A 22,990-nucleotide genomic window follows, 5' to 3' on the forward strand; every position below is an offset into this window, starting at 1 on the left:
ACTGGGGGCTCCCAGAGTGGAGGGGACCATCAAGGGGAAGGGACATCGAAGGGACAGGGCAGCCCCAAATTTGTGCCCTGCAGAGGTCACAGTGCCCAAGCAGGGACAGTGGGATCCGGCAGGGCCCTTCCAGGACAGGGGTCCCCAGGATGTGCCACCGCTGGGTAAGAGACCCCCCCCCGGGAATGTGTCCAGAGACCCCCCCAGCACCGCCATCCCCCAGGACAGGACCCCCCTGGCAGCCGGGATGGGGCAGCCCTGGGACAGGATCCCCCCAGGATGTGTCACCCCCAGAACAGGGACACCCCCAGGACAGGACCCCTCTGGATGTGCCCCCCCAGGTCAGAACCCGCCCCCGTCTGACTCTCAGCACAAACGGCCTCTTCCTTCTGCTGCCCGAGAGAGAAAGTGAAAGTGTTGGGGGGCACAGCCGGACACCGCCATCCCCCACTGCCCCCCACCCCTCTCTGCGCCCCCGCACCCCCTATTCCCCCTGCACAGGGTGCCCCCAACCCGTTCCCTGCTCAGGAGCTCCCCAGGATCACTGAGCCGCACACTGGGGGGTGAGGCAGCGTGGCACAACCGTGAGGAAATGAAGGACAAAAGAGAAATAAAGAGGAAAAAGCCAAAGGGTGGGGGGGACACAGAACCGGAGCTCCCCAGGACCCCCCTGTGATGCCGCCCCAGGTAATGAGCGCCCTGGGGGGGCCGTGCTGGGCTCTGAGTCACCCCAAAATCTGAGGCACCCGGTGAAGGAGCTGCGACCCACGAGCCCCCCCAGCCACTGCCCATCCCTGGGACCCCCATTCCCCTGGGAACCCGACCGTGGCAGCCCCATTTCCTGTGTCCCCCTTTTCTCGGAGCCCCATCCTGGGTCTCCTGTTGCCCAGCATCTCCATCCCCTTACCCACACCCCCTTTGCCCCCCATTCCCTCAGGACCCCCATCCTGGGGACCCCCTGACACATGGGGACCCCCATTCCCCAGACAGACACTCCCTGTCACTTCCCCTCTCTCCCCATTCCCCTGGGACACCCATCCTGAGATCCCCACATCCCCTGAGCCCCCACTCCTGGGAACACCATGTCCCACCATGGCCCCAGCCTGTCCCCTGCTGTGTCTCCACCCTGCCCCCACCCTGCCACCACCCTGCCCCCACCAAGGGCCACCAACACGGGGGGACGAGACGTGACCTCGCTTCCTGCCCGCCACCCAGGGGACAGGTGGCCCCGGCAGCGTGTGACAGCCAGCCCGGGTGGCCGGGGACAGCGGGATGGCCGGGAAGGTGGCGCTGCTCCTGTGGGGTGAGTGCCCCGGGCACGGGCCTGACGCCCCGGGAATGGGCCCTGGTGAGGCAGAGAGCGGTGGGGAGGGGGCAGAGGGGGTCTGCGTGGTGCCCTGAGGTCCCCAAGGCCAGCAGAGCCCAGCAGAGCATGGGCATGGAGCCCTTAAATGTGACCGGAGTCGAGGGGTGGCTGTGGGGACAGGAACAGGGGGACAGGAATGGAAGGAGTGGGATGTAGCAAAAGGAACCTTGGGGCTGGGGCAGCTGTGGGGACAGGGCCAGGGGCACAGGGATGCAGGGACAGGGACAAGGGCCAAGCACCATCAGGATGGGCCACAGGGCCAGGTGCCATTGGGATGGGATCATGGGCAGAGGGCCGTGGGGATGTGGCTGTGGGGACAGGTGCTGTGGGGTGGGTGGAGGTGACTTGTCCAAGCATGGGGTGTCCACAGTGTCCCCATGTCCTGCCTCAGCCCAGGGTGACAGAGGTGTCCCCATCCCTGAGACCTCCGTGCCACACCGGTGACCCCGTGGGGACACTTCAGGGACAGCCCCACACTCCGTGCCCCGGGTGCCGCTGTCCCCGCGGTGCCACCCCCACGCAGCCCTGTCCCTTCTCCCTTCCAGCCCAGACCCTCGGCCTCGCTGGTGAGTCCTCGGGGGGATGCCACGTCCCCGCCCCGCTGTCCCCATCCCGCGCTGGCCCTGGCAGGCTGGTGTCCCCTGTCACCCGCAGGCGCCCAGACCACCCAGCTCCTCGTGCAGCCCCCCTGGACGCCGCCGGTGCTGTGGGACCGGGTGACACTGACCTGCCAGGCTCGGGCACCGCCAGTGCCACCACCTGGTACAAGGACGGGCAGCGCTGGCGGCTGCAGGGACCCGACCGATTCGTTGTCACCGAGAGTGGCACCTACCAGTGTGACAGACCCGGCACCGGGCGCAGCCCCACCGTGAGCGTCTCCAATGGTGAGGGGGGTTGGGTGTCCCCAGCCTGGCACCCGCGGGGTCCCCGAGGGCTCTGGGTGGGCTCCGCTCCATGGGTCACCCCCTGGTGTGACGAGAGCCCGTCCCCTGCACACGGGGACATCCCAGAGCATCCCAGAGCGAGCGGAGCCCCGTGTTGGAATTGGGGACCCCTGGTGCGCTGGCTGTGACCCAGTCGGGGCGTCCCGGTGCCATCGGGACCCCACGGATCCCCGCGGTGTGACCGGACCCCCCTGTCCCCCAGCCTGGCTGGTGCTGCAGGTGCCGGCGCGGGCGCTGCTGGAGGGGGACACGGTGACACTGCGCTGCCGGAGCTTGCAGGACAAACCGGTGACCTCGGTGTCCTTCTACCGCGAGGAGAAACAACTGCAGAGATTCCGCGATGGGACCGAGCTGTCCCTGTCCCCTCTGCGGCTGCACCACAGCGGCCGCTACCACTGTAAGGGCTGGGTGTATTCCGAGGCGTCACAGGGGTGGATTGAGACGGAGTCGGCGCCGGTGACAGTGACAGTGCACGGTGAGCACCCCACAGCCGCCACCCTGACACCCCGACACCCCCACACCTCAGCACCCCCACAGCCCCTTCACAGCAGCCTCGGGGTCACATCCTCCCCCTCATCTCCCTCCCTATCTCACCCCGATGCCGGTGCTGGAGGGTCCCCCCGAGCCCACCGAGGGGTCCCCCCTGAATCTCAGCTGCCTCAGCACCCCCAGCCCCCTGCGGCCCCGAGCCCCCCTCCTGCACCTCTTCTACCGGCAAGGGCGGTTGGTGGGGGGCCCGCAGGGGTCCCCGCAGCTCCTGCTGCCCGCCGTGGGGGTCTCCCACTCGGGGAATTACAGCTGCCAGGTGCGCTCCGAGCGGGGGCCGTGCGGAAGAGCAGCGCCCGGCTCCGCGTCACGGTGCGCAGTGAGTGCGGGGATGGGCGCGGGGAGCCCCGACAGCCGCCACGGGTCCCCCACTCCTGCCTGGGGACACCCAGCTCTTCCTGACCCCTGCCCAGTGTCCTCCCATCCCTTCCCACTTCCTTCCCCAGGTCCCCCCATCCGTCACCCGCTCCCCCCTCCTGCCCTCTCTGAGCTCCCTCCTGCTCCCCAGGTCCCACCATCCTCTTCTGGGTCCCCACCCCTCCCTGGGGTCCCCCCCATCCCTCTCCAGATCTCCCCTCCCTAAACCCCCCATCCTTCCTTGGGCTCCATTCCTGCCCTTTCCAAGCCACTCCCAGGCTCCGTGCCCCCTCTTCCTCACAGGACTCCCTCTGCCCCTCCCCCACCCTCCCCAGGTCCTTCACTGTCCCCTGGTGTCCCCTTCCCGCAGGGGTCCCGCTCTCGGGGGTGTCCGTGTCGGCGCAGCCCCCCGGGGCACAGGTGGCACTGGGGAACCGCCTGGTGCTGAGCTGCGCGGTGGCCGCGGGGACAGGTCCCCTGTCCTTCTCCTGGCACCGGGGGGACTCGTGGGCACCGCTGGGCACCGGCCCCCGCCTGGAGCTGCGCCACGTTGGGGACAATGACAGCGGCCACTACCAGTGCAGGGCCAGCGATGGGGACAGCGTGGCCGAGAGTGTCCCCCTGAATGTCACCGTCCTGGGTGAGCGGGACCCTCAGGAATGGGGTGACCCCACCCACCACATCCCCATCCCCCCATGCCGGTGCCAGCCCCGTCTGTGTCCCCGCAGTGCCCGTGGCCAATGCCACCATCAGCCCCGGTGCCCTGGCACAGCCGGTGCGCGCAGGTGACCCCGTGACCCTGCGCTGCTCGGTGCAGGTGGGCTCAGCCCCTGTCACCTTCACCTGGCTGCACAACGGCAGCGAGGTGGCCCGGGGTCCCCTCCTGGAGCTCGGCGACGTCCATGTGGGACATTCCGGCACCTACCAGTGCGTGGCCACCAACCAGCTGGGACAGGACGGGCACCGCGTGTTCCGGGCGCTCAGCCCCGAGCTGGCACTGACGGTGACACCGCGGGGACACTGGGACACAGGTGGGCTTACTCAGGGTCACGGGCGGGTGCAGAAGCCCCAGGGTTCTGGGTGACCTCGGTGTGACCCCCTCTCTGTCCCCAGCAGTGGCCGCAGGGGTCGGTGGTTCCCTGCTGTTCCTGGTCCTTCTCCTGGGTGTCATTGTGGGCTGTCACTGGTGGCAGCGCCTGGGTGGGTGACATTGGGGACTTGGGGCTCCCCGGGAGTTGGGGGAAGACCCCCAGAGTTGGGGCGATGGGGTGGCACCCAGAGCCCCTGACTTGGGGGTGGATGAGCCCCCTCTGACCCCATCTCAGGGTCCTGGGGGCGTTGGGGTGGCGTTGGGATGTTGTGGGTACTTTTAGGGGTTTTGGGGCAGTTTGGGGGCTCCTCCTCCCTCTCGGCCTTGGGTCTCTGGGGGCTCAGAGGTTCCAGAACACCAGGGTGCTTCCAGGCTTCTGGGGGGCTTCAGCGAGGCTCGGGGGACCTGGGAGGAACTGAGGGTCCGCTGCGGGCTCAGGAGTTCCAGGGAGGGGGGGGCCGGGGGCTCCCGCGGGCTTTCAGTAGCCCTGGGCACCCCACAATCCCCCCCTCCTTTTTCCTTCGCAGCCTCCAGGAAGCACCAGCAAAGGTGAGTGGGGGGCTCCAGTCCTGCCCCCCCTTTTACCCCACAAGCTCCAGAACCCCCCACTCCAGCAGCCCCCCCGGTCCCCGCAGGGCCCCCCGAGCTGAGGCGCTTTACGCCAACATCGCGCGCAGCGAGCGGCTGAAGGGTGAGTGGGGAGGGGGGCACGGGGGGCACGGGGGGCACGGGGACCCGGACCCGTCACCCGCTGCTGTCACCCCCCACCCGGCTCCCCCCAACCGCTCTCTCTCTCTATCAGGGACCCCCAGCCCGCCCCCCCCCGGGACCCCCAAGTGATCAACACCGAGCTGCGGGGACCCCATTGGCGACTGCGGGAGCGCGGTGGCATCTACGAGAATGTGCCGTGACACTGGGGGGCACTGGGGGCACTGGGGGCACCCACACGTGTGTCACCTCGCCCCGTGGGTGCCCACCCTGCCGCGGCCACCGGGAGCTGCCAGCAGCTGGCCCTCTCCTCCTGCCTGTGGCCACCGAGAGCTGCCAGCAGGTGGCCCTGTCCTCCCGCCCGTGGCCACCGGGAGCTGCCGTGGCCACCCGGAGCTGCCAGCAGCCGGCCTTGTCCTCCCGCCCGTGGCCACCGGGAGCTGTCAGCAGCTGGCCCTGACCCTCCACCCGTGGCTACTGCCCCTCTGTCCCTCTGAGCCCCACAAATCGGGGAGAATCTGCCTGGAAACCAGCCCAGAGTGCCCCAAAGTGGCCACTGGGAGCTGGCGGGGGCTGCTGGGGACAGGCGGGGGGGACACGAGGGGGTCCCCGGGGAGCAGAGCCCCCGTCCCCCCTCCCGCAGCCCTGGAGGAGCCCCGGGATGCGGGGAGGGAGTTTTAGGGTCGGTTTTCCTTCTCCTTTTTCAGTTTGATGCACAATAAATTCAATGAATTCCAAAATCGAGTCTGATCCCAAGCCAGCCCCTCCTCCCCGGGGTGCTCCAAAATCTGGGACCTCAGGGACCAGGGACCCCAAAATCTGTGAAGTCCAAGCTCTGGGCTCCCAAAATCTGGGACCCTGAGAAAGGGACCCCAAAATCTGGGGTGTTCAAGCTCTGGGCTCCCAAAATCTGGGACCTCAGGGCTCCCAAAATCTGGGACCTCAGGGACCCCAAAATCTGGGACCCCGGGACAGGGACCCCAAAATCTGTGAAGTCCAAGCTCTGGGCTCCCAAAATCTGGGACCTCAGGGACCCCAAAATCTGGGACCCTGAGACAGGGACCCCAAAATCTGGGGTGTTCAAGCTCTGGGCTCCCAAAATCTGGGACCTCAGGGCTCCCAAAATCTGGGACCCCAGGATAGGGACCCCAAAATCTGGGACGTCCAAGCTTTGGGCTCCCAAAATCTGGGACCTCAGGGCTCCTGAAATCTGGGACCTCAGGGACCAGGGACCCCAAAATCTGGGACATTCAAGCTCGGGGCTCCCAAAATCTGGGACCTCGGGGACCCCAAAATCTGGGACCCCGGGACAGGGACCCCAAAACCTGTGCCGGGGCTCCCGGTCACCGTTGCCGGTCCATGGAGAGCTCCCCGGCGCTGCTCCCGGTCCCTTTCCAGCTCGCGCTGTGCAGCGGGGCGAACCTGAGCTGATGGAGAGACTGACCAATAACGCTTCTCTTAATTTGCATATTTACATATGTAAATCACGCCAGCTCGGTCCCTATTCCCGATCCCTATTCCCGATCCCCATTCCCGGTCCCCATTCCCGATCCCCATTCCCGATCCCCATTCCCGGTCCCCATTCCCGACCCCTATTCCCGATCCCTATTCCCGGTCCCCATTCCCGGTCCCCATTCCCAATCCCCATTCCCGATCCCCATTCCCGATCCCCATTCCCGATCCCTATTCCCGGCCCCTATTCCCGGTCCCTATTCCCGGTCCTTATTCCCGATCCCCATTCCCGATCCCCTATTCCCGATCCCTATTCCCGATCCCTATTCCCGGTCCCCATTCCCGATCCCTATTCCCGGTCCCCATTCCCGATCCCCATTCCCGATCCCCATTCCCGATCCCCTATTCCCGATCCCTATTCCCGGTCCTTATTCCCGATCCCCATTCCCGATCCCTATTCCCGGTCCTTATTCCCGATCCCCATTCCCGATCCCCTATTCCCGATCCCTATTCCCGGTCCCCATTCCCGGTCCCCATTCCCGATCCCTATTCCCGATCCCCATTCCCGGCCCCTATTCCCGGTCCCCATTCCCGATCCCCATTCCCGATCCCCATTCCCGGCCCCTATTCCCGATCCCTATTCCCGGTCCTTATTCCCGATCCCTATTCCCGGCCCCTATTCCCGATCCCCATTCCCGGCCCCTATTCCCGGCCCCTATTCCCGATCCCCATTCCCGATCCCTATTCCCGGCCCCTATTCCCGATCCCCATTCCCGATCCCCTATTCCCGATCCCTATTCCCGGTCCCCATTCCCGATCCCTATTCCCGATCCCCATTCCCGATCCCTATTTCCGGTCCCTGTTTCCCGTTCCCGTTCCCGTTCCCGTTCCCGTTCCCGTTCCCGTTCCCGTTCCCGTTCCCGTCCTCGATCCGGTTCCGGGTTTTGCAGGGGGCCGGGCCGTCTCCTCCCCTGTGGGCGGGAAAAGGGGCGCGTCCCCGCGGCAGCGCCCCCTGGCGGCGGAGGGCGGAGCGGGCCAAGATGGCGGCGGAGCCGGGCCCGGGCCCAGGGCACGACCCGGAGCTGGAGGAGCTGCTGGAGAGTGAGGGGGGACCGGGGGTCTTTGGGGTGAGGGGGGCACCGAGGGGCCTTGGGGTGAGGGGAGGGTCGGGAGGCACCGGGGGTTGTTTGGGGTTTTGGGGTTTGTTGGGTGCAGTGGGGTCAGGGGGGACCCTGGGGTGAGGGGGGCACGGGGGCCTTGGGGTGAGGGAAGGTCGGGAGGGGCCGGGGGTTGTGGAGGGTTTTGGGGTTTGTTGGGTGCAGTGGGGTCAGGGGGGACCCTGGGGTGAGGGAGGGTCGGGAGGCACCGGGGGTTGTTGGAGGTTTGGGGGTTTTGGGGTTTGTTGGGTGCAGTGGGGTCGGGGGTCTTTGGGGTGAGGGGGGCACGGGGGTCTTGGGGTGAGGGAGGGTCGGGAGGGGCCGGGGGTTGTGGGGGGTTTTGGGGTTTGTTGGGTGCAGTGGGGTCGGGGGTCTTTGGGGTGAGGGGGGTGCGGGGTCTTTGGGGTGAGGGGGGGTCGGGAGGGGCCGGGGGTTGTGGGGGGTTTTGGGGTTCGGGGTTTGTTGGGTGCAGTGGGGTCGGGGGTCTTTGCGGTGAGGGGGGCACGGGGGGAGCTTGGGGTGAGGGGGTGGTCGAGAGGGGCTGGGGGTTCGTGGGGGTTTTGGGGTTTGTTTGGTGCAGTGGGGCCAGGGGTCTTTGGGGTGAGGGGGGGCCGGGAGGGGCTGGGGGTTTTGGGGGGTTGTTGGGGGTTTGGGGTTTGTTGGGTGCAGTGGGGTCGGGGGTCTCGGGGACAGGGGTCGGGAGGGGCTGGGGGTTTTTGGGGTATGGAGGGATCGGGAGGGGCAGTGGGGGTGGGGAGATCAGGAGAGGCTGGAGGGGGTTATGGGGGTACGGGGGGCTCGGGGGTTATTGGGGTACGGGGGGCTCGGGGGTTATTGGGGTACAGGGGGTTCCGGGGATTACTGGGGTAAGGCAAGGGCTGGAGGGGTTTTTGGGGTCTGGGGGAACTGGGGGGGGTCGCTGGAGTATGGGGGGGTCTGGGCGCTATTGGGGTACACGGGGATGTGAGGGGGGTGAGGGTTTTGGGGTGCAGTTCTTGAGGTGCAATTGGGGGTGGGGGCTCTTGGGGTGCAGTGGGATTTGAGTTATTGGGGTGCAGTTTTGGGGTGAAATTAGGGGTGGAGGTTATTGGGGTGCAGTTATTGGGCTGCAATAGGGCTGGGGATTATTGGGGTGCAGTTATTGGGCTGCAATAGGGTTGGGGATTATTGGGGTGCAGTTATGGGGCTGCAATAGGGTTGGGGATTATTGGGGTGCAGTTATGGGGCTGCTATAGGGCTGGGGATTATTGGGGTGCAGTTATTGGGTTGCAATAGGGTTGGGGATTATTGGGGTGCAGTTACGGGGTTGCTATAGGGCTGGGGATTATTGGGGTGCAGTTACGGGGTTACAGTAGGGCTGGGGATTATTGGGGTGCAGTGAGGCTGGAGGGGGATAAGTTTGGGGTGCAATAGGGCCGGGGTTTATTAGGGTGCAGTTTGTGGGGTGTGGTGGGGTTGGAGATTAGGGGGTGCTATGGGATTTGGGGCTTCTTGGGATGCAGTTACTGGGGTGCAATTGGGATGGGGGATATTGGGGTGCAGTTATTGGGTTGGGGGTATTGGGGTGCAGTTTTGGGGTGCAGTTATCGGGGTTGGGGATATTGGGGTGCAGTTATTGGGTTGGGGATATTGGGGTGCAGTTTTGGGGTGCAGTCAGTGATGGGGGTTATCGGGGTGCAGTTATCGGGGTGCAGTTTTGGGGTACAATCGGTGGGGGTTATTGGGGGCGCAGTTTTGGGGTGCAGTTATTGGGGTACAGTTATTAGGGCACAGTTTTTGGGGCACAGTGTTGGGGTACAGTTTTTAGGGTACAGTTTTTGGGGTACAGTTTTAGGGTACGTTTTTAGGGTACATTTTTTGTGGTACAGTTTTTGGGGTACATTTTTAGGGTACAGTTTATGGGGTACAGTTTTAGGGTACAGTTTTTGGGGTACATTTCTAGGATACAGTTATCGGGGTTCAGTTTATGGGGTTCAGTTTATGGGGTACATTTTTAGGGTACATTTTTTGTGGTACAGTTTTCGGGGTACATTTTTAGGGTACAGTTTATGGGGTACATTTTTAGGGTACGTTTTTAGGGTACAGTTTGTGGGGTACATTTTTAGGGTACAGTTTATGGGGTACATTTTTAGGGTACAGTTTATGGGGTACATTTTTAGGGTACGTTTTTAGGGTACAGTTTGTGGGGTACATTTTTAGGGTACAGTTTTTGTGGTACAGTTTTTTTGGGGTACAGGTTATGGGGTACAGTTTTTAGGGTACAGTTTTTAGGGTACATTTTTAGGGTACAGTTTTTAGGGTACGTTTTTAGGGTACAGTTTATGGGGTACATTTTTAGGGTACATTTTTTGTGGTACAGTTTTCGGGGTACATTTTTTGTGGTACAGTTTACGGGGTACATTTTTAGGGTACAGTTTTTAGGGTACAGTTTTTGTGGTACAGTTTTTGTGGTACAGTTTTTTTGGGGTACAGTTTATGGGGTACATTTTTAGGGTACAGTTCTTAGGGTACGTTTTTTGTGGTACAGTTTTCGGGGTACATTTTTAGGGTACATTTTTGTGGTACAGTTTTTAGGGTACAATTTTTGAGGCACGGTTTTCAGGCTCCATTCCCACGACACAATTACCAGGCTGCCCTTTCGGGGTGCACACTCACTCCAACCTCCTCTGAGCTGCCAAAACCCCTTTCCCCAACCCTTTCTTGGGGTCCCCCACCCCATTTCTCCCCTTCCAGGTGCCCTGGATGACTTCGAGCACAGCCGCCCCCCTCCCCCTCCCAGCTCCTCCTCTCCCCCCGACTCCGCCAAGGTGGGACCCCCCAAAAATCCCCTTTGCCGCCCGTTTTGGGGCCGCGGGGCCGCGCTGACCCCGTGCCCAGGGCTCGCTGTTCTCCCAGCAGGAGAGGTTCTTCCAGGAGCTCTTCGAGGGCGAGCTGGCGGCGCAGGCGGCCACCGAGTTCCAGGAGGCCATGCAGGAGCTGGCCCGGCAGGAGCCGCAGCTCGTGGAGCAGTTCCAGAAGCTCTCGGAAGCTGCCGGGAAAGTTGGTGAGGATGGGGTGGGAATGGGGGTGAGGATGGGGGGGAATGGGGGGGGATGGGGGTGGGGATGGGGTGGGAATGGGAATGGGGTGGGGATGGGGGGGAATGGGGATGGGATGGGGGTGGGGATGGGGTGGGGATGGGGGTGGGGATGGGGTGGGGATGGGGGGGGAATGGGGTGGGGATGGGGGGGAATGGGGTGGGGATGGGGGGGAATGGGGATGGGATGGGGGTGAGGATGGGGGTGAGGATGGGGGTGGGGATGGGGGGGGAATGGGGTGGGGATGGGGGTGGGGATGGGGTGGGGATGGGGGGGGATGGGGTGGGGATGGGGGGGAATGGGAATGGGGTGGGGATGGGGATGGGGTGGGGATGGGGGTGGGAATGGGGGTGGGGATGGGGTGGGGATGGGGTGGGGATGGGGTGGGGATGAGGGGGGAATGGGGGTGGGGATGGGGGGGAATGGGGTGGGGATGGGGTGGGAATGGGGGGGATGGGGGTGAGGATGGGGTGGGGATGGGGTGGGGATGAGGGGGGAAATGGGGGTGGGAATGGGGTGGGGATGGGGGGATCCCAACCCAGAACAGGCCTGGTTGCCTCGGGCTTGTGTTGGTTCCCGATCCCGCTCCCTGTTCCTGCTCCCGGTCACTGTTCCCAGTCTTTGTTCCTGATCCCTGTTCCCCATTCCTGATCCCTGTTCCTGACCCCAGTCCCTGTTCCTGATCCCTTTTCCCAGTCCTTGTTCCTGACCCCAGTTCCTGTTCCCTGATCCCAGTTCCTGGTCCCGATCACTGTTCCCAGTCCCAATCCCAGTTCCTGTTCCCTGTCCCTGTTCTTGGTCGCTGTTCCGGATCCCAGTCCCTCTTCCCAGTACTTGGTCCCCATTCCCAGTCCTCTTCCCTATCCCAGTTCCTGGTCCCCATTCCCAGTCCTTGTTCCCTGCTCCAGTTCCCAGTCCCCGTCCCCATTCCTGGTCACTGTTCCCAATCCCAATCCATGTTCCCAGTCCCTATTCCCAGTCCATGGAAGCGTCCATGTCCCTGTTCCTGGTCCCTGATCCCAGTCCATGGAGGGGTCCCTATCCCAGTTCCTGGTCCCCATTCCCAGTCCTCTTCCATGTCCCTGTTCCCAGTCCCTGATCCCAGTCCATGGAGGGGTCCCTATCCCAGTTCCTGGTCCCATTCCCAGTCCCCGTTCCCAGTCCCCGTTCCCAGTCCCTGTTCCCAATCCATGGAGGGGTCCCTATCCCATTCCCAGTCCCTGTTCCCACCCCCCAGATCCTCCCTGGTGTCCTTCTGGGGTGGGACAGGGCTTTGGGGCTCCCCAGTTGGGCTCTGGGTCTTCCTGGGTGCCCCAAAACTTCTCCCACTGCCAGCGGGGAGGAATGTTTGGAGTTTTTGGGGACGCCACGGACACGTGGGAACATTTGGGAATGTTTCCCCAAGCAAGGACCAGAGTGGGGAACTCCAGAGGTCCCGGTGTCCCCCAGGGCCTCGGGACCCCCATTTGAGGTCCCCAAGACAAGACCCAAGTGGGGTACCTGGCATCCCCCCCCTTCCTGACCCCCATTCCCAATCCCTCAGACCCCTGGGATTCCCATTTGGGATCGGGATCTCCAAGGCAAAACCAAACTGGGCTCCCCAGTGTCACCCCAATCCCATTTGGAATTGTCCCACCCCCCCATTTGGGATCGGGATCACCAAGACAAGACCCATGTGGGGGTCCCTGGTGTCCCCCCCTGTTCCCAACCCATATTCCTAATCCCACAAACCCCCCCCATTTGGGATTGGGTTCCCCCAGCCAACACCCCAGCAGGACCCCCCATTATTCCCATTATCCCCCATCCCAATCCCATTCCCAATCCCACAGGCAGCGACGTGGCCTCGCAGCAGGAATTCACCTCCTGCCTCAAGGAGACCCTGAGCGGGCTGGCCAAGAATACCAATGACCTCCAGGTATTCCCACCCCTTCCTGGGATCCTGAAGGGGTTCTCCTGGAATTCCAGAGGTTCCAGGGGTGGCTCACAGGATCCCGGGGATCCCACAGAATTCCCCGGGCTCGGAGGAGGAGCTGGCGAAGGCCCTGGAGGGGCTGGGGCTGGAGGAGGGCGGCGGGGACGGCGTCCTGCCCGTCATGCGCAGCATCATGGAGTCCCTGCTGTCCAAGGATGTGCTCTACCCCTCCCTCAAAGAGATCACCGAGAAGGTGGGACCCCAAAATTCACCCCAAAAATGGGATCAGCGTCCTCAGAAACCCCCAGAGATGCCCCCCAAAACACACAGAAATGGTTAAAAATGGGAAAAATGCACCCGAAAATGGGGTGAAAATGGAGCAGAAACGCCCCAAAATCTGGTCTAGGGTGGCTCAGCTGCAGATATCTGTGTGAGTGACCCTGAAAATCCTAAAATTCAGCCCAGAAATGAAATTAAATCGGGGACCTCAAAACCCCCCCAAAATTACCAAAATCCACCCAAAAAACCTGGGGGGGGGGTCCCTGAAATGGGGGGAGGCTCCCTGAAAAGCTGGGGAGTTTCTGGGGGTGTCCAAGGACGAGCTCTGCCCCTCCCTCAAGGAGATCACCGAGAAGTTGGGACCCCAAAAACCCGGCAGGGGACCCCAAAAAGCCGGGGGGGAGGGGGTCCCCAAAATCCTGGAGGGGTCCCTTGGGGTGTGGGAAACTCGGGGGGCCGTGGGGACCCGGTGCAGTCGCTGCTGTCCAAGGACGAGCTCTGCCCCTCCCACCGAGAAGGTGGGACCCCAAAAACCTGAGGGGGGGGTCCCCAAAAACCTGGGGTCCCCCGGGTCTGTCCCTGGCACTCCTGGGGTGCCGCTGTCCCTTTGGGGGGGTGTTTTGGGGGGATTTGGGGTCCCTCCTTGAGGGTCTGGGAGTCCCTGGGGTCCGTCCCTGTCACCCCCTGGGCCCCACTGGGACATTTCCCCCTTTTCTCCGGGATATTGGGGTTCCATCGGGGGTCCCGGGGGGGTCACCCCGCTGTCCCCCCGCTGTCCTGGGGCGGTTCCCACGGTGACCCCGCTGTCCCCGGAGCGGCGGGAGCGGTCCCGGTGGGATTTTGGGGTCCTGGGGCGGTTCCCACGGTGACCCCGCTGTCCCCCCCAGTACCCGGAGTGGCTGCGGCAGCACGGGCCGGCGCTGTCCCCGGAGCAGCGGGAGAGGTCCCGGTGGGATTTGGGGGTTCCGGGGGGGTCCCGGGGCAGTTCCCGCGGTGACCCCGCTGTCCCCCCCAGTACCCGGAGTGGCTGCGGCAGCACGGGCCGGCGCTGTCCCCGGAGCAGCGGGAGCGGTTCCGGGCGCAGCAGGCGCTGATGCTCCGGATCTGCGCGGAGCTGGAGCGGGAGCGGCCCGGGGAGCCCGAGGGGCAGCGCCGGGAGCGCTTCGAGACCCTCTTGGAGCTGATGCAGCAGGTACGGGGGACACGGGGGCACCCCAAAAGCGCCCGGCCCTACACTGACCCCCCCCCCGCCCGTGTGTCCCCTCCTGTGTCCCCTCACAGCTGCAGGACCTGGGCCACCCCCCCAAGGAGCTGGTGGGGGACACGGTGAGTGTTTGGGGACCCCACCCTAAAAGGATTTGGGGTCACCTCGGGAGATTCTGGGGTCACCTCGGAGATTCTGGGGTCACCTCGGAGATTTTGGGGTGACCTCAAAAGATTTGGGGTTACCCCTAAAGGTTTGGGGTGATCCCATAGTGTTGGGGTGATCTCATAGATTTGGGGTGACCCTGGAAGATTTGGGGTGACCCTGGTGTGACCCCTCCCTCCCCTACAGCCCCCCGGATTCAACCTGGAGCTGCCGGGGGGGGTCAGTGGGGAGCAGTGCCGCCTCATGTAGGGGAACTTTGGGGTCCCCGCACCCCCTGACTCGTCCGGCCCTAAATGAGTCCTTCATGAGGATGAAGAGGATGAAGAGGAGCCCGGGGGGGGGGGGGGGGTTGGGACCTCCCCCTCCCCCCAATTTGTGGGGTTTTTGGGGGGTGGGGGGCGCAGGGGCCCCCATTTGGGGTGGTGTCCCCCCCTCGCCCCCACAGTGTCCCCAATAAAGTGTTGGTGACGGGAGCGGCTCGGCCTGGGAATGGGGACAGGGGGACCCTAAAGGGCCATTGGGGTGGGACAGAGTGACCCTAACCAGGGGTGACCCTATAGCGACATTGGGGGGGGGCAGAGTGACCCTACAGAAACGGGGGGTGACCCTACAGGGCCATTGGGGGGTGGGGGGCACATGGACACCCTACAGTAACAGTGGGGGGGGACAACAGTGACCCTACACAGGGGTGACCCTACAGTACCACTGGGGGTCACAGGGTGACCCTACAACACTGAGGGGGGGGACACAGAGTGACCCTAAATAGGGGTGACCCTACAGTGATGAGGGGGACACACAGAGTGACCCTAAATAGGGGTGACCCTGCAACACTGGGGGGGGGACACACAGTGACCCTAACCAGGGGTGACCCTATAGCGACATTGGGAGGGGCAGAGTGACCCTGCAGAAACGGGGGGTGACCCTACAGGGCCATTGGGGTGGGACAGAGTGACCCTAAATAGGGGTGACCCTGCAACACTGGGGGGGGGACACGGAGTGACCCGAACCAGGGGTGACCCTACAATAATAACATTGGGGGGGACACGGAGTGACCCGAACCAGGGGTGACCCCACAATAACATTGGGGCCTGAGGCCCCCCTACAGCACCAGGGCAGTGACCCTGAGCAGGGCTGACCCTACAGCAACGCTGGGGACACCGAGCGACCCTACAACAACGCCGGGGGTGGGGGGGGCACCGTTCCCATGGCAACGCCGGGGGTTGGGGGGGCGCCGTTCCCATGGCAACGCCGGGGGTGGGGGGGGGCACCGTTCCCATGGCAACGCCGGGGGTTGGGGGGGCACCGTTCCCATGGCAACGCCGGGGGTGGGGGGGGCACCGTTCCCATGGCAACGCCGGGGGTGGGGGGGGCGCCCCCGGCGCTGTCGCGCGGCGGCCGCTGCCGTAAAGCGCCGCCCGCCGTGCCGTAAAAGCGTCGGTCGGTGCCGTCAAGCGAGCCGGCGGGGGCGGCGCGTTAAAGATGGCGGCGGCGGGGCCCGGTGCCGGGGCCGGCGCTGGAGCGGCCGGGGGGGCCCGCGGCGGCCGCCACTGAGCCCGGCCGCACCCCCCCGGCACCGTCCGGGAGCCGCCGGGACCTTCCGGGACACTCGGGTCGGTGCGCGGCCTCCGCCGCTCCCTGTCCGGACGCGGCCCCGGCGGCCTCGGGCCTTCCCCACCCCCGGGGCGGGGGGCGGGGCGGGGGCGGACCCGGCGGTGGGGGAGGGGAGGGGGAGCCCGGGGAGGGTCAGCGGGGCCGGAGGGGGTAACGGGGGTGACGGGGAGCAGTTTCTGGGGGGTCCCGGAGCCTTTGGGGGGGCCCGTGGGGGGCGGGCCCGGAGCCTTTTGGGGACCCTCAGGGGGGCCCTGATCACCCCTGGGGGGGCCCTGAGCCTTCGGGGGGGGTTGGGGGTCCCTGGGGGTCCCTCAGCTTTTGGGGGGACCCTGGGCCTTGAGGGGACCCCTTGGGGAGGCTCCTTGAGTGTTTGGGGGGGGCTCCCTGAGCGTCTGGGGGGGGCCCTCAAGTTTTGGGGTGTCCTGGGTGGGGAGGGGTCCCTGATCCTTTGGGGGTCCCTTAGAGGGGTCCTTGAGTGTTTTGGGGGGGCCCTTGAGCCTTTGGGGGTTCTGGGGGGGTCTCTGAATATTTGGGGAGACCCTGGAGGGGTCCCTGAGCTTTTTGGGGTGTGGGAGGGATCTGTGGCTTTTTTGGGGTGACCCTCAAGCCTTTAGAAGGGTTTGGGAGGGGGTCCCCGAATATTTTGGGGGGGGTCGCTGAGTTTTTTTGGGGCCTCCTGAATCTGCGAAGGATCCCAGAGATTTTTTTGGGGGGGCTCAGGGGGGAATCCCTGAATTTTGGGGGGCGTCTTGAGGAGGTTCCTGAGGTTTTGGGGGATCCCCGAGACTTTGGGGGGGGGTTTGGGCCCCCCCTCCCACCCCCCAAAATCCAAAGCTCCTCATTCTTGGCCCTTCCAGAACAGTCCTGGGGGGTCCCCAGGGATTGGGGGGGGGTCCCCAAAAATCGGGAATGTCCAGGAATTGGGGGGGGGGTCCCCAAAAATTTGGGATCCCCAGGGATTTTTTGGGATTTCCTGGGAATCAGGGGGTCCCCAAAAATTTGGGATCCCCAGGGACTGAGGGGATTTTTTGGGATTTCCTGGGAATCAGGGGGTCCCCAAAAATTTGGGATCCCCCAGGGATTGAAGGGATTTTCTGGGATTTCCTGGGAATCAGGGGGTCCTCAAAAATTTGGGATCCCCAGGGACTGAGGGGATTTTTTGGGATTCCCTGGGAATCAGGGGGTCCCCAAAAATTTGGGATCCCCCAGGGATTTTCTGGGATTTTTTGGGATTCCCTGGGAATCGGGGGTCCCCAAAAATCAGGGGGGATTTCCCAGGGATCAGGGGGATTCCCCAGGGATTTGGGATTTTTCCCAAAAATCTGGGATGGTTCTCCTTGGATTTGGGGGATTCCCCAAAATTTGGGGGTCCCTGGGATTTGAGCCCGTGCTCCCCCTCCCCTCCCCCAGCTCCAGCCCCGCTGTCCCCGGCACCTGGCACAGGTGAGTGTGCCCGGATCCCGCGGGATTTTTGGGATTCCCGGGATTCCCTGGGCCTTGGGAACTCCTGGGAATGCTCCTGGAAATCTGGGAATGCTCCTGAGGCACACGGGGCTCGTTAACAGCCCTGTTAATTAGGGAACGGGCTCAAGGTGTTCCCAAAAACCTCTGGAAAATCCATAGGGAAGGGGGAGCCCGCGATGCTCCCAGATGGGAATTCTGGATTCCCATGGGATTCCCAAGGGGAAGCCGCTTAATTAGCAGTAATTAACGGCTCATTAACGGGACCTGTCAGGCTCCCAGGAAGGGTTGGGATTATCCACCCGAAGTCCTGGAAAACTGGGAATGTCTGGATGGGGTTTTCCTGCCTGGGGTGGGGTTTTGGGGTGAAAGGGGCTCGGGGGGAGGGGGGGGAGGGGAGGGCTCTGATCCCAGAGGATTTGGGGGCTCCATCCCAGAGGAATTGGGGGTTCTGTTCCAAGGGATTTGGGGTTTCCATCCTGGAGGAATTGGAGGATTCCATCCCGGAGGATTTAGGGGCTCCATCCCTGAGGATTTGGGGGCTCTGATCCTGGGGGATTTAGGGGCTCCATCACAAAGGAATTGGGGGCTCCATCCCAAGGGATTTGAGAGCTCCATCCCAGAGGATTTGGGGGCTCCATCCCAGAGGAATTGTGGGTTCCATTCTGAGGGATTTGGGGCCTTGATCCCTGAGGAATTGGGGGTTCTGTTCCAAGGGATTTGGGGTTTCCATCCAGGAGGATTTGGGGTTTCCATCCCTGAGGATTTGGGGGCTCCATCCCGGAGGATTTGGGGGCTCTGATCCTGGGGATTTGGGGGCTCCATCACAGAGGAATTGGGAATTCCATCCTTGAGGATTTCAGGGCTCCATCCCAAGGGATTTGGGAGCTCCATCCCAAGGGATTTGGGGGCTCCATCCCAGAGGAATCCTGGGCTGCCGGAATGTTGGATTTGTGGAATTTTGGGAGCACCAGGGTGGCTGGAACCGATCCCACGAGGAATTTGGGCCGTGTGGGATGGACAGGACCATCCCCTGGGGATGACTCTGGAATTGCTGCCCAGTCTGTCCCAGTTTGTCCCAGTTTGGGGAGGCCGGGCCGGGCGGATCCCAATTCCAGAGGCTCTGGAATGCCCTGGGATATTTTTGGGCCGGGATATTTTCCCTGTCAGGCCAGGAATGCCGAGCCTGTCCAGATGCGTGCCCAGGCAGCCACGGAATCCCGGGATTTTGTTGTTATTCCCTGCAATTCCCAGAGTTTTCCACCCTCCAGAGGGGGCTGATGGATCGGGAATGGATTCCTCCCCTCTGGAAGTTTGTTCCCAGTCCCTCACCTCGGAGTGGAAGCAAAAAATTCCTTGGGGTGGAAGCAAAAATGGTGGGATTTGAAGGGGGAGAATAATTCCCGTGCTCACCTTTGGAATTCCGTGGAATTCCAGTGGAATTCCGGCTCTCCTGCCCATTCCCATGGATTTTGGGGCTGCCCAGAGTGGGTTTTGGGGGGACACCCAGGTGTCCAGTGCTCTCCTGGAGACATTCCAGAGGGAATTTTTTTGTGGGAATGTGTTTAAAAAAGTGTCCCTGGGGTGAAAAATTCCTTGGGATCGGCTTTTCCTGGGATGCTGAGCCCGGGGCTGGGTGTCCTGGAGCATTCCCAGGTGGTTTTTTCCTTGAAAAATGGCAATTTTGGGAACGGCCACACCAGGGTTGGGTGTTCCAGAACTTCCTCGTTGGTTTTTCCTTGGAAAATGGGGATTTTGGGAGCAGCCGGTGGTGCTGTGGAGCCCGTGGAAGGTGGGAAAATGGGAATTTTGTGGGGGAATGTTCAAAAATGGATCCCTGGGATCACAAATCCCTCGGGATCGGCTTTTCCTGGGAATGCTGAGCGAGGGCTGGGTGTCCTGCAGCTTTCCCAGGCGGTTTTTCCATGGGAAATGGAGTTTTTGGGAACATCCATGGTACTGGGAGACCTGTGGCCGGGGGGAAAATGGGAATTTTTTGTGGGAACGTTTAAAAATGGATCCCTGGGAGTTCCAGATTCCTTGGGATGGGAATTCCTTGGGATTCCTGGAAATGCTGAGCCAGGGCTGGGTGTCCTGGAGCCTTCCCAGGTGGTTTTTCCATGGAAAATGGGAATTTGGGGAACAGCCACGCCAGGGTTGGGTGTCCTGCAGCCTTCCCAGGTGGTTTTTCCATGGAAAATGGGGATTTTGGGGAACATCTTTGGTGCCGTGGGGGGGTTGGGGACACGGGGACAGCTGGGGGTGGCCGTGGCAGGGCCGCTCCAGCCCCGTGTCCTGCTGTCCCCGCAGGGAATCCCGCGGGAAGCGGCGATGTCCGACAGAGGCGGCGGCATGGACGGCAGGACGGACATCGCCAATGGTGAGGGGACAGCTGGGGACAGCTGGGGACACCGAGGGAGACGGGGGGACAGCCAGGGGGACAGAGGGACAGCCAGGGGGACAGGGGACAGGCAGGGGGATAAGGAGAGGGACAAGGGACAAACAGGGAGAGGCTCACGGTGGCCCTGGGGGGACACTGGGACAGGGACAGGGTGGCAGGGACACAGCGAGCGGGATGGGAGGGGACAGTGAGGGTGACGGGGTGGCAGAGAGGGGGACAGCAACGGGGACAGGGGGCAGCGAGGGTGGCAGTGAAGGTGGCATGGGGACAGGGTGGCAGCAGTGATGGGGACAGGGTGGCAGTGAGGGTGACGAAGTGATGGTGGTGGTGACAGTGACAGTGCCACCACACTGTCCCCATGATGGTGGCAGTGTCGAGCTGTCCCCATGGCGGTGTGACACTGGTGGCACTGTCCCTGTCCTCATGGCGGTGTGACACTGTGACACTGTCCCTGTCCCCATGGCAGTGTGACACTGTGACACTGTCCCTGTCCCCATGGCGGTGTGACACTGTGACACTGTCCCTGTTCTCATGGTGGTGTGACAGTGTCGCTGTGCCCAGGCAGCCTGCTGAGCAGTGTGGTGACACTGGTGACACTGTCCCTGTCCTCACGGTGACACTGTGGTGTCCCCATGTCCCCAGGCAGCCTGTCGAGCACTGTGGTGACCCTGGTGACACTGCTGTCCCCCTGTGCCCAGGCAGCCCATTGAGCGCTGTGGTGACACTGCTGTCCCCCTGTCCCCAGGCAGCCCATTGAGCGCTGTGGTGACACTGCTGTCCCCCTGTCCCCAGGCAGCCTGTCGAGCAGCCCCGAGGAGATGTCAGCCGAGGAGGGCCGTGAGACGTCCTCAGGGATCGAGGTGGAGGCGTCCGACCTCAGCCTGAGCCTGACCGGCGACGACGCCGGGGCCGCGCGGGGCCGGGGCAGCGACAGCGACAGCTCCGGGGACAAGGACAGCGACAGCATGGACGACACCGGCCACTACTCCATCCCCGAGGAGCCGCGGCAGGACGAGGACGAGGACGAGGACGACGAGGAGGAGGAGGAGCCGCGCGCCCGGCGCAGGGGACCCCGCAAGCGGCCGCCCCACGAGCGCGACTCGTCGGACGAGGAGCAGGCGCTGGAGGACTGGGTGGCCTCGGAGACGTGGGCGCTGCCACGGCCGCGCTGGAGGGCGATCCCGGCGCTGCGGCAGCGCCAGCTGGGCGGCTGCTCCCGCTTCGTGTCGCAGGCGTGCGGGGCCCGGCTGTTCGTGCAGAAATTCCGGCTGCAGCACGGCCTGGAGGGGCACACGGGCTGCGTCAACACCCTGCACTTCAACCAGCGCGGCACCCGCCTGGCCAGCGGCAGCGACGACCTCAAGGTGTTGGTGTGGGACTGGCTGCGGCGCCGGCCCGTGCTGCAGTTCGACAGCGGGCACAAGAGTAACGTCTTCCAGGTGGGAATGGCGCGGGAGCGGCGTGGGAACGGCGATGGGAATGGCGGGGAGGAGAGGTGGGGTGGGATGGGGCGGTGAAATCCGAAAGGCGCGCCCTGAGGGAGGTCGTCGGGATGGGTTTCCCAAAGTTCATAGGTGTGTCCTGAAATCTGTCGTCTTTAAGGGGATCTTTTTGGGGTGGGAGAGGGTCCCAGGAAGAGCTCAGCTGGCAAAGGGATGGTTGGGAAAGGATCTGGGAACAGGTCCCCAGATCCCACAGATTGACCCCCCAGATCCCCCAGATGTGCCCTAAAATCCGTCATCTTCAGGGTCCCTGTTTGGGGTGGGAGAGGATCCCAGGAACAGCTCAGCTGGGAAAGGGATGCTTGGGAAAGGATTTGGGAACGGGTCCCCAAATCCCCCAGATGTGTCCTGAAATCCACCATCTTCAGGGTCTTTTTTGGGGTGGGAGAGGATCCCAGGAAGAGCTCAGCTGGCAAAGGGATGCTTGGGAAAGGTGTCAGTGGAGTAGAGGGAAGTGGGAGCAGTTTGGGTGGAATTGACTCCCAAAATCCCCCAGATGTGCCCTAAAATCCGTCATCTTCAGGGTCCCTGTTTGGGGTGGGAGAGGATCCCAGGAAGAGCTCAGCTGGGAAGGGGATGCTTGGGAAAGGATTTGGGAACAGGTCCCCAGATCCCACAGATTGACCCCCCAGATCCCCCAGATGTGCCCTAAAATCCGTCATCTTCAGGGTCCCTGTTTGGGGTGGGAGAGGATCCCAGGAAGAGCTCAGCTGGGAAAGGGATGGTTGGGAAAGGATTTGGGAACAGGTCCCCAAATCCCCCAGATGTGTCCTGAAATCCACCATCTTCAGGGTCTTTTTTGGGGTGGGAGAGGATCCCAGGAAGAGCTCAGCTGGGAAAAGGATGCTTGGGAAAGGTGGCAGTGGAGTAGAGGGAAGTGGGAGCAGTTTGGGTGGAATTGACTCCCAAAATCCCCCAGATGTGCCCTAAAATCCGTCATCTTCAGGGTCCCTGTTTGGGGTGGGAGAGGATCCCAGGAACAGCTCAGCTGGGGCAGGGGATGCTTGGGAAAGGATTTGGGAACAGGTCCCCAGATCCCACAGATTGACCCCCCAGATCCCACAGGAGTGCCCTAAAATCCCTCATCTTCAAGGGGCTCTTTTTGGGGTGGGAGAGGATCCCAGGAAGAGCTCAGCTGGGAAAGGGATGCTTGGGAAAGGATTTGGGAACAGGTCCCCAAATCCCCCAGATGTGTCCTAAAATCCACCATATTCAGGGTCTTTTTGGGGTGGGAGAGGATCCCAGGAAGAGCTCAGCTGGCAAAGGGATGGTTGGGAAGGGATTTGGGAACGGGTCAGGTGGAATTGACCCCCCAGATCCCCCAGATGTGCCCTAAAATCCGTCATCTTCAGGGTCCCTGTTTGGGGTGGGAGAGGATCCCAGGAACAGCTCAGCTGGGAAAGGGATGCTTGGGAAAGGATTTAGGAACGGGTCCCCAAATCCCCCAGATGTGTCCTGAAATCCACCATCTTCAGGGTCTTTTTGGGGTGGGAGAGGATCCCAGGAAGAGCTCAGCTGGCAAAGGGATGCTTGGGAAAGGTGGCAGTGGAGTAGAGGGAAGTGGGAGCAGTTTGGGTGGAATTGACTCCCAAAATCCCCCAGATGTGCCCTAAAATCCGTCATCTTCAGGGTCCCTGTTTGGGGTGGGAGAGGATCCCAGGAAGAGCTCAGCTGGGAAGGGGATGCTTGGGAAAGGATTTGGGAACAGGTCCCCAGATCCCACAGATTGACCCCCCAGATCCCACAGGAGTGCCCTAA

At 63.0% G+C, this 22,990-nt stretch overlaps 3 protein-coding genes across 7 annotated transcripts in view; all 3 read left to right on the forward strand.

Annotated features, from left to right (window-relative positions):
* Nucleotides 1–1,272: 1,272 nt before the first annotated feature.
* LOC309583086 (low affinity immunoglobulin gamma Fc region receptor III-like) lies at nucleotides 1,273–5,214 on the forward strand (the record flags this gene model as incomplete). The annotated part of the gene is made up of 7 exons (XM_082298612.1): nucleotides 1,273–1,303; nucleotides 2,050–2,250; nucleotides 2,513–2,785; nucleotides 4,330–4,413; nucleotides 4,831–4,852; nucleotides 4,939–4,998; nucleotides 5,106–5,214. The coding sequence occupies 7 exons, from the start codon at nucleotides 1,273–1,275 to the stop codon at nucleotides 5,212–5,214; spliced, it is 780 nt and encodes a 259-aa protein (XP_082154738.1).
* Nucleotides 5,215–7,084: 1,870 nt separating this feature from the next.
* Nucleotides 7,085–14,730, forward strand: PEX19 (peroxisomal biogenesis factor 19). 5 transcript variants are annotated; one of them, XM_082298670.1, is made up of 8 exons: nucleotides 7,091–7,564; nucleotides 10,354–10,427; nucleotides 10,498–10,663; nucleotides 12,527–12,612; nucleotides 12,704–12,862; nucleotides 13,904–14,076; nucleotides 14,170–14,214; nucleotides 14,444–14,730. In XM_082298670.1, exons 1-8 carry the CDS (start codon nucleotides 7,504–7,506, stop codon nucleotides 14,712–14,714), a joined length of 1,035 nt encoding a protein of 344 aa, XP_082154796.1. In that variant the 5' UTR covers nucleotides 7,091–7,503; the 3' UTR covers nucleotides 14,715–14,730. The 5 variants fall into 5 exon arrangements, with proteins under 5 accessions (XP_082154794.1, XP_082154795.1, XP_082154796.1 ...); XM_082298671.1 differs by having other exon boundaries at nucleotides 7,104–7,564; nucleotides 13,904–14,080; XM_082298668.1 differs by having other exon boundaries at nucleotides 7,085–7,564; nucleotides 10,516–10,663; nucleotides 13,904–14,214.
* Nucleotides 14,731–15,722: 992 nt separating this feature from the next.
* DCAF8 (DDB1 and CUL4 associated factor 8) overlaps nucleotides 15,723–22,990 on the forward strand; it is a gene marked incomplete at its 3' end in the record, with an annotated part of 31,243 nt that continues 23,975 nt past the window's right edge. The window contains exons 1-4 of the mRNA XM_082298613.1: nucleotides 15,723–15,867; nucleotides 17,279–17,311; nucleotides 19,640–19,709; nucleotides 20,523–21,169. Of these exons, the coding sequence (XP_082154739.1) occupies nucleotides 19,661–19,709; nucleotides 20,523–21,169 (696 nt within the window). The 5' untranslated portion in view covers nucleotides 15,723–15,867; nucleotides 17,279–17,311; nucleotides 19,640–19,660. The remainder of the gene's footprint in view (nucleotides 15,868–17,278; nucleotides 17,312–19,639; nucleotides 19,710–20,522; nucleotides 21,170–22,990) is intronic.

The sequence above is a fragment of the Coloeus monedula genome (assembly GCF_965178545.1).
Source record: "Coloeus monedula genome assembly, chromosome: 29".
NCBI lineage: Eukaryota > Metazoa > Chordata > Aves > Passeriformes > Corvidae > Coloeus > Coloeus monedula.

Coding starts and splice junctions, on each gene's coding strand:
- PEX19 (XM_082298667.1), top strand. CDS start 7,504: ATGGCGGCGGAGCCGGGCCCGGGCCCAGGGCACGACCCGGAGCTGGAG. Junction 7,565..10,353: donor GCTGGAGGAGCTGCTGGAGA/GTGAGGGGGGAC, acceptor CTCCCCTTCCAG/GTGCCCTGGATGACTTCGAG. Junction 10,664..12,526: donor GGAAGCTGCCGGGAAAGTTG/GTGAGGATGGGG, acceptor CCAATCCCACAG/GCAGCGACGTGGCCTCGCAG.